The sequence below is a fragment of the Varanus komodoensis genome, unplaced genomic scaffold (assembly GCF_004798865.1).
Source record: "Varanus komodoensis strain SLA01 unplaced genomic scaffold, ASM479886v1 scaffold29_1, whole genome shotgun sequence".
Classification (NCBI taxonomy): Eukaryota; Metazoa; Chordata; class Lepidosauria; order Squamata; family Varanidae; genus Varanus; species Varanus komodoensis.
In genome coordinates this window covers 1,199,160-1,208,498 of record NW_025335759.1, presented here as the reverse complement: position 1 = coordinate 1,208,498, position 9,339 = coordinate 1,199,160, and the positions used below count along the sequence as shown (strand labels likewise).

At 47.0% G+C, this 9,339-nt stretch overlaps 1 protein-coding gene across 1 annotated transcript; it reads left to right on the top strand.

Moving 5' to 3' along the window:
• Nucleotides 1–464: 464 nt before the first annotated feature.
• LOC123026030 (kallikrein-14-like) lies at nucleotides 465–8,898 on the top strand. Its single transcript, XM_044435265.1, has 5 exons — nucleotides 465–471; nucleotides 2,096–2,249; nucleotides 7,151–7,404; nucleotides 7,665–7,801; nucleotides 8,719–8,898. The coding sequence occupies exons 1-5, from the start codon at nucleotides 465–467 to the stop codon at nucleotides 8,875–8,877; spliced, it is 711 nt and encodes a 236-aa protein (XP_044291200.1). The 3' UTR covers nucleotides 8,878–8,898.
• The last annotated feature ends 441 nt before the right edge of the window (nucleotides 8,899–9,339 follow it).

The following is a 9,339-nucleotide window of genomic DNA, read 5'->3' as shown; positions in this document are numbered from 1 at the left end:
ATGCAATTCCCGAAGGGCCTTGCTGAAGGCGCTGTGAATACCCTTCAGCAGGTTCCGGAACAGAGAGAGATCAGAAATCTGAACTGATTGCCTCCAAGGGAGCTTCTGGAATCAAGCTAAGGGCTGCGCGAGATTTGGATATGGACCCCTTGAAACACTTGGCACAACCTTCCACAGACTTTAGACCGTACCAGAACCACACCAGCCTGCCAGTGGCTAAAAGTTCTGTGAGGAAAGCGCTAGTGTCAAGTGCTCCCATGGCAGTATAGCAGTGGCCCAGCTCCTCATTTGCTATTTGGGTGAATGTTACACGAAGGAAGCGAAAGACACATCCTCTGCAAGTTGAGGCACAGAAGCAGTGCTGCAGGCCAGCGCCTACTGAGAGCTGCAGGGCTCTTTTCCGCCTGAACTTGCATAACATTGTGTGCAGAATTTGTCACTCCTCTGTCAGGCAGAGAGACGCAATGTCAGGTGCGTTTTCACTAGCCCAGTTGCTTCAGAGCACCTGCCATCGGCCCTTAGGGCTCCACCCCGTAACCCCACTCCCTTTTTAAAGCAGCTAAAACCAACCAGCCCGGGCTGCAGACTGCCTGCCACCCACCCTGGGCAGCTGCAAAATCGCAGCTTCCCCTGCCTTGCTGTACTTGATCTTCTCTAAGCAGCAGAAGCTCTGCAGGCCCACAGGCAGGGTTCTCCCATCTCCTGCTACCTGGTTTTCTCACTGGAGATGCCAGCCAGGGAATGAGCCTGCATGCAAAGCGCCTTCTTCGCATCATTGCCTTACGAGCTACTACATTATCATTGGCTTTGGAAGGGGCAGCCAGCCTTGCTTTGGCCCCGGCTCTTCCATCTTCCAGCTCAGAGCATGGGCTCAGAAACAGACTCATGGGCCCCAGCTTCTGCACTTGTGCAATGGATCCTGGGATTCATCATGTCCTTTTCTGCAGCTGCCAGAAAAAGCAAGGTGTCTTGCACAGCCTTAGGTATCCAGTCCAACATGGGCTCCAAGTCCATATCAGTTTTGATAACCAACGTTTCACCTCCTTCTTAGGCAGGAACAATCCTAGAGAGATCTCTAGCCACACGCTGCTTTCTGCTTGCTGCCATGCCAGGCCTAAAGGAGCTGGCAGGTGTGTTACTCCTAGCATCTACTGGTAAGTGTAGAAGAAAGGGCTTCCTGGCCACATTGTCTGCCTTTGCCAGTTTGCATTTGCCATGGTCTCTGTTTATTTCCAAAATACCAAAGCATGGAATCATGTTTTGTGCTTCTCAAAGCAGGGGGATGTTCTAGGAGGCAGGGTTTTCATGGGCAGCTCCCTTGCGAAGGCTAGAAATTTATGACATTTTTGCAATGACATTTTCATTTATCTAGAAGGATACACAGTGAGCAGGGGAAGCAGCTGATCAGAAGCAGTTTTTATTCTATCATTGCTGTAGATTTATTGCATCTTACAGTGCCTATTATTGTTATTGTTTTAACTGAGTTTTATTTATGGTTGTCAGCTGCTTTGAGAAGCAAAACTTCTCTCTTCCCCTGGCCAAATTCAAATCCACACAATTTCTTTTCAGACCCCTGCCCAAGCAAGGTATCTGAGCATTAGTTAGAAGTCACCAACCATCCAAATGCATTCCTGTTCTTTTAAACAATTGTTTTTGGACATCAGTGCCTGCTGAGTAAGTACCTTCCATTACTGGCTAAGAAACCAAGAGGAAAAGTCATCTAGCTTAAGAGTCACAACCCAATTTCTGTTTTGGCTTAAGGCGAGCATCCCACAATCTTTGTTGGCTTTCCAAATAACCGGACAAGGAATCCCAGCATGAAATAAAGGACCCTGGTGCACTAGAAGTTCTTCTTCCCCACTGAGGAATGCCTCTGTTTTGTTTTTTGCTCCAGTTCTTTTCCTGCTTCCCCTCTATAGCAACAGAATTTTGGAACCAGCTCCTCCAGTAAATGCTTGACCGCTACTGGGATGCCAGGTCAGGGCACCAAAGAGGGGCAAAAGGCAGGGTGGGACTGAAGCACGATGTTCTCTACTCCTGCTCAAGGTTTCCAAAGCTCCTTCTGTGGTAATTTGCTGGCTGACATCTTTTGCAGTGCTCACCCAAGTTGAAGAGGGAAGGATCATCGGAGGTTATCCCTGCCTCCCCCACTCTCAGAACTGGCAGGCCTTTTTGAGAGGAACATTCATTTGTGGGGGAGTTTTGATTGCGCCATCCTGGGTGGTTACTGCCGCACACTGCTTTGGAGGGTGAGTCTGTGTCTGCTCTCAAACCAAGCCTGTGATCCATCCAGTCAACAGCTCAGAGTCATCTCTGTTGACTGGAAGCAGGATTTCAGGCATGACAAATACCAGGAGACACTTTCCTGGGCCTGCTGCAACCCTAACATTATTTTAAATAGAAATCCTGGGGATTGAACCTGGGACTGCCTATGTGAAGAGAATGTGCTAGGTCCCTGGGAGGTGTCTTCCAACCAAAAATGGGTAGAAGTTCTGGAGAGCTTCAGCTGGAGACCGTCTCCATGCTCATGGTCTAGTTGACTGCCGTATCTTCTCTGGTCGCTTGCTCTGCTCTGTGTGGGACAGCTCTCTCTGTATTCGATGGGCTGTCAGAAGACAGTCCTCTCTTTGAACGTGTCCTCTGTCTGAAACAAACCCTTTTTTAAAGAAAGAGAACCATGAGACATCAGGGTGGCCATACATCCAACTATGCCAAGAGTCCTCCGTGCAATGCCACTTTCGGCTGAAGCACTCTAAGAAGCAGGCCTGGCAGAAGAGTGGTTGGTGGGACTCTCCAAAGCCCCCACTAGAAGCGGCTGCACACCCCCTTGGTGCTGGCAGCGGGCAGAAGAGGGGCACACTTGGCTGCTCTTCCAGCTGTGCCACCTGGTGCAGAACCCCACCCTGCTTCGTGGGTGAGCCGTCCCTGGTAGGAAGGGAGAGTAGCAGTACTGAAACAACACGTCAATACTGGTCAGATGACATAGGTACCTAGACCACCTGGTCACAGTCTTCTGATTATGGTGAGATATATTGTATTTCTATTCAAATGGCAGCAGTTACTTCTAAATTTGCAGCTATACAGACAAATTAGAAAATGCTAATTTTATGCAAATCTGTGCCCTCATTTGTCATCTTTGCTGGGGATGTGCAAGGGCCCATTGTGGAGAGGTGTTTTCTACCAAGTCATGTAAGTCGCTTTCGCCTTCCTCTGCAGCACGTACATTGGTCCGCCTACTTAAGGCATCTGGATCCAGGGCTAGACTTAACCAGGAAGCAATGTAAGAGAGTCACTTCAGTCAGCATATTCCAGGGGCTGGTCCCATATTCCTGCCTCCTGACATGGTCTGGAGAACGTCATCTTAAAACAGGAGGGATGCTTCAGTCCCCGGCAGAGAACTGTCACGTTCACTTTCTGTGTTAGATGCAAATCCTAATCTTCATCTAAGTTGGTATCTGAATTGTTTTACTAAATGGTTCCTTTGGCCAGGCTAGCCTCTCTAGCACCTTCTTTGCTAATGCCTAGATGAGGAAACTAATCTGAAGTGGGGTAAAGTTGGAGTATGGTCTGATCAGATGTGTAGAAATTCCAAACTGCAGACCTGGGGTGTAGATTTAAATTTGTGTGTGTGTATGGGGAAACAAGTCGAGATACCGGGAGATCTGTGGTCAGGAATCTGAGAGGTAAGTCACTCAGCAGATGGAACTGTCTTGTTTCTTGTTGCTGTAGGGAGCAGGTTTAGAACAAAGGGGTGGAAATTGCAAGGAAGGAGATTTCAAGAGAAACTTCCTAAGGGGAGGAGCTGTTCCAGAGTGGAGCGGCTGCCTCACGAAGTGCTAGGCTGTCCTCTATTGGAAGCAGTGAAGCATAGGCTGGATGGTCATCTGTCAGGGATCCTGTATTTGCATGGATCTTGCAATAAGGAAGCATGGGTAGATCCTATGCAGGGATCCTGTAGTTGCAAGACTCCTACAGTGAGCAAGGGTGGACGGACAGATCTCTGGGTGATTTGCAATAATATCATAACAGCAATTTAGTGGCTCCCACTCCATAATTATACTGCTGAAATAAAGAAAGTCTGGGACCACCAGATAGCAGATTTTGTGTGCTCAGATTACGAGCTCAGTTCATTTCTGGTATTCCAGATAAATTCCTGGACTCAGAATTCTTTAGCACTAAATGTATGCCTTTCACACCTGCCCTTGTTTGGTATGTCGTGTAAATGCAACAAGACTGAGACCTGCCTGCTTTTAGTCACTGGATGACCTCCAACACTTCGTCCAAGAGAGTCCAAAACAACAGTGAAGGAGGGCATGATGGCAAGGCAGAAGAAACTAGACTGATTCTCTTCCTTGCCATTTCAATACAGGGCAGTAACTTCTCAGGATATACCTAGTAGCGATGTTGTAAAATCCATTCTTCCACAAGTCAAGTACGATCAGGTTCTCATTCCATCAACTACCCATCAACCATTTTGTGCAAATGTATCTGGAAGCAGATTTGCACATTCCCAAAAATCTCCCCCTCCAGCTCAATAAATCAAGTCCACCAAAATGCATGTTTCTATACCTTCACTTATGATAGAAAGGGAAATATTTGGTTGATTTTTTATTTTTTTCTAGATGCATATTTGCATAAAAATTGGAAGTTAAAATAAAACAAACGATCTGCAAGTCTGCAGAAGCCACACAATAGGGGAAAGGAAGGTCTGCTGTGGAATCTATTAGGAAATTCAAACTGATTTGAATCTGCTGTGGATTTCTCCAAAGTCCTTGCCCGTGGACATGATAAGAGGCAACTAGACAAATACTGCCATCTTGTGGATAGATTTTAGCTCACAGGTGTTTTTTTAGAAGCAATTCAACAAGGATGCTTCAGTCACCTGTTTGCAATCTATTGCTCAAAACTTTTCATAGCTGCATAGAGAACTCACAGCTTGCTGCCTTGCTTGTTCCATAGCAGTTTTCAAAAGCAGCAGGGCCGGCCCAAAACACTTTACAGCTTGGAGGAAAGAGGAAAGGATAAGGGAGCCCTGCTCAACTTCCTGGATTGGCAGCCACCCTGGACACATCTTCTGCTACATCTGAAACTAGAGAGCTAGCTCAGGATATGCAGAGCCGGCTGCCCAAGGCACACAATTCCAGCAACACGCGACTGCGCCATTTCCCCAGTATCTGCCACCCGTGGATCACCTTGTCAAACAGTAGAGCTGGGCCTGAAAAACTGGCATTTTAGTTCCTGAACGGAGTTGTCTTCGGCATTCTGGGGGTGTCTGTTCATTCCCCATCCCTGCAATTTCCAGTGGAGCAGGGAGAACTTGATGGAAAGGAAGCCTCCCAAAGCCAAGGATTAACTGGAAAAAAACCCTAGTTTATAATCCAGTTTTCACCAGTGAGGCTTAAAATTGGTCAAATGTTAAACTCCTGTACGGATGCCACATACACATCACCAAATGGTTGACAGCAGTTTACATGGCATTATTATCAGTTTATTTATTTATACGTTAGCTTATAATTTATTTGGTAAATTTATCTATTTCTTCCTATGTACAAAAATTGTACAGAAGCAATACAGAATTGCAATAGTGATATAACAAGATGAAATGAAACCAAACCCCCAAACCAATCAAAGTCAGCACAATTGTACAAGCAAACATAAATACCATAAAAACATAATCTAAAACACTACCATATGAACACTTTTCATTTATAGAAACACAAAATTTCTCCCCCTACTTTCCTGCTCACAAAAGCAATCTGCAGCAACTGATGTCCCGAGGGTGTGGAATGGGCTTCCACGGGAGGTGGTTGAGGCCCCATTGGTTCAAAGATAGGCTAGACATCCACATGGTGGGCATGTCGTGAGCAGAGCCAGATGGAGCCAGGGGTCAGACTAGATAACCCAGGAGGACCCTTCTGACTCGCTCTGTTTCTATGTTTCTTTCTCCATAACTGATGTCCAAACACGTGAGAAAATAACTATGTCATTTTGCCTGGAGCTGAAAAGATAACAGTATCGGCAGCCAAAAAACTTACTTTTCCATAAACACTGGAAAAGATCTGTTCACAAACTGACACCTCCCAAACTGCTCTAGCAGGAAATACATAGAGGGAGAAGGTCCTTGAGGCACTGGGGTCCTGGCCATGAGACCACTGTATGGGGCTGTATAGGTTAAAGGCAGCACGTTGAATTTGACCAGAAAGAAATTGCTGATGCATAATCATAACAACCACCATTTAAATAAAAATACAATGCATTTCACTGTAAGTGGGAAGATGATTATCGGGTCACCAGGTGGCTTGCATAGCTTCCTATTTAATCCGCTGTTCAGGCATGAATTGCAGATGGCCAACCACAAGGGCCTTGCTCCTCTCCTATTTTATGGTTCTGTACCTTTAAACTAGACTTGGACCATGAAAGTCAAGGTTTCCATGAAGGAGAGGACTGCCCCCTGGATAAGATGGGACACATGGCTAACCTAGAGAGATGCATTTGAAGTGTCTCCTGAATCCTTGTGTACACAACCACACGAGAGGCCCAGATGCACTTATTTGGACTATATCACACATCACCAAGAAAGAATTCTGGGTCTGCCGTGTAGTTCCAAACTAGTCAAGACAAGGGTGATCAAGTTCATTTTCAGCAAATGGTTGGTGACATTAGAAATGTGCTCTTATTAGCCCCAAGCGTACCAACAACCTGGTTATCTTAGGGACCAGCTTCTCATATGAACACAAGTCCTTCTCTCTGCACTGCCCTCTTGGGCCACTTGCCAAATGAGTATGGAAAACTGGGCCTTCTTGATAGCAGCCCCGCAGTTCTAGAATACCCCACTGGAGGAGCTTCACTGGGTCCTTTCTTTTTCTACCCATTCGAAACTTGCCTTTTCCAGCACACTTTCAACTCTTATTTCCATGGCTACCAACCTCCTGTTTTAGAGTGCAGTTTTTATTGCAACATTCCTCATGTGTTTGGGGCTTTTCTTCAACACCTGCTTCTTTGTGTTTCTGTTCCAATATTTTCAATATTGTGAAGCTGCACCAAGTATTCTACAAGCAATAAAGCAATAAGAAACGGACTGATGGATGACTTGGTACAATCATGGTTCCATGAAGTTCTTTGTATCCCTTCCCCTTCTTCTGTTGCCTAGCAACATTCTTGTGCACCTGGGGAAACACAACCTGAATACCCGGGGGAAAGGGCAGCAGATCCGGAGGGTGGCCCAGTACTTCTGCCATCCTCAGTATGACCGCAGCACCTTCAACAATGACATCATGCTGCTGAAGCTCAGGAGGCCTGTGTCCATCAGCCCGACAGTGGCTCCTCTGGGACTGCCTTCAGCTTGCTCAGCCCCCGGAACAACATGCATCGTGTCCGGCTGGGGCACTGTGACCACTCCCAAAGGTATGAATTTGAGAGCTTTTGCTGCCCAGTTCTCTTGCTCACCTGTCTTCAACCGTACTTTTCACTTGTGTTTTCCTCTTTGCTTTCAACAAGGTTCTCTCCTGTTGTCTGCTATTACTAAACCTCTTGAGCACCAGCTTGATTGAAAAGCAAGACACTGATTATGACTGCGATCACAAAACAGGTGGCGACGCAGTGGGCGCTGTGAATTTCACCGTTTGCATGGTTGTTAATGGAGAGCGCTGGTCTGTTTTTTACAGTAACCTACCCAGATGTCCTGCAATGTGGGAACGTCAGGATTATCAGCCAAGAGCAGTGCACAGCCTCTTATCCACAATACATCACTGGCAACATGGTGTGTGCTGGGGTGCCTGAAGGTGGCGTGGACACCTGCCAGGTATGACGGAGAAATGACTTGGTTACTGAAGTGGCCTCAGGAGAGTTTTGCCCCAGGTGTTCCTGCACCTTCGGATTCTCCCTACACACGCCTGCCGCTAATGCAGAGCAACCCTGCCACGAGGCAGGGTGAGAGGGCTGCCCAAGGCCACGGATTTCGGATGCCATAGAAGGGTTTGCCATTTCACCCAGGATCACTGCATTTTGACTGCTTGTGAGACGCTTCTGGGGTTTTCTGTCTCAGATGCAAAAAAATAGGGCAGCTGGTCTTAGGTACCCTAAACTTTGCTATGGGGGCGGACCACACCCACTGTGGATGACTTCTGTGTAGACATTGGTTGCCTTGCACTGTTAATCAACTAAGGGGTTAATCAGTTTTTAAAGCTTTAAATTGGCCAAAAAGAGCCCGCACAATTAATCAGGAAGCGGATTTTAAAATGTCTCTTTTTCCATGCGATGGCTTATCGCAAGGCGGGGAGGGGAGCATACTTTTGAAAGAGACATTCCCTGCTTCCCTCTCTCATACACATAGAGGGGAATGCCTCTTCTAAAAGAAAGCTTGCTGTGACACATTTTGCACATTCTGAAACAGGAATCAGGAACCCACTAGCCATCTGCATTTTGCTTACAGGCATGTGCTCATGAAGATCATTTGTAGCCATCATTTGTTTATTAGATTTTTATGCCACCCTTTTTCTTACAAAGGACTCCAAGCAGCCAACGTCATTCTTCTCCTGCTGTCTCAGTCGCAACCCTGTGGGGCAGGTTGGGCCAAGAGTCTGTGAGTGGCCCAAAGTCACCCCGGTGGCTCCAGGGCTGAGCAGAGACTAGGACCCAAATCACCCGAGTCCCAGTCCCGTGCCCTTAACCACTGCATTGCACTGGCTCTCTGTTAGCGGCTGTGCTCGTCTTTTGCAGGGCGATTCTGGAGGGCCGCTGGTCTGCAATCAGCAGCTGGAGGGGATTGTCTCCTGGGGCTTGGAGAAGTGTGCCCAGAGGAACCGGCCGGGCGTTTACACTCGCGTATGCAACTATGTCACATGGATCAGAGAAGTCATGCAATGGAACCGACCCTGAGGACAGAGCTCATCTTATCCATAAAAGCAAATCATAAATAATGGCAGGATTTTTGTTGTCGTCGTTTCCTTTCCTATGAAACCTGTAAACGCATATATGGAGGCATCACAGCTGGTGATAGGTAGATGAGTAGGACAATTTCCTTTATCCGTGGTACAGAAATAGTGGCAAAATTAAGGATTTCTTTGATAGTGTTTGTTCTTTATCTCCAATACATCAGAGCAAGCATTTAAAGCAGGAGCACTGAAGCCCAGGCTCGGCGGCCAAATCCAGCCATTTGAGGGGGTCAAATCCAGCTTTTCAGGGGTTCCCTGGATGGCAACACCCTCTTCCCCAGTCACCAGTCATTGGTTTCGGTTTTGGGGCAGTCTCCCCAAACCCAAGTTGAAATGCTTCTCCTTGGTGTTTGTGGTTTTGCCCCTTTTGCCTTTGGGCCACCCCACCCCACCCCAAAATATAACC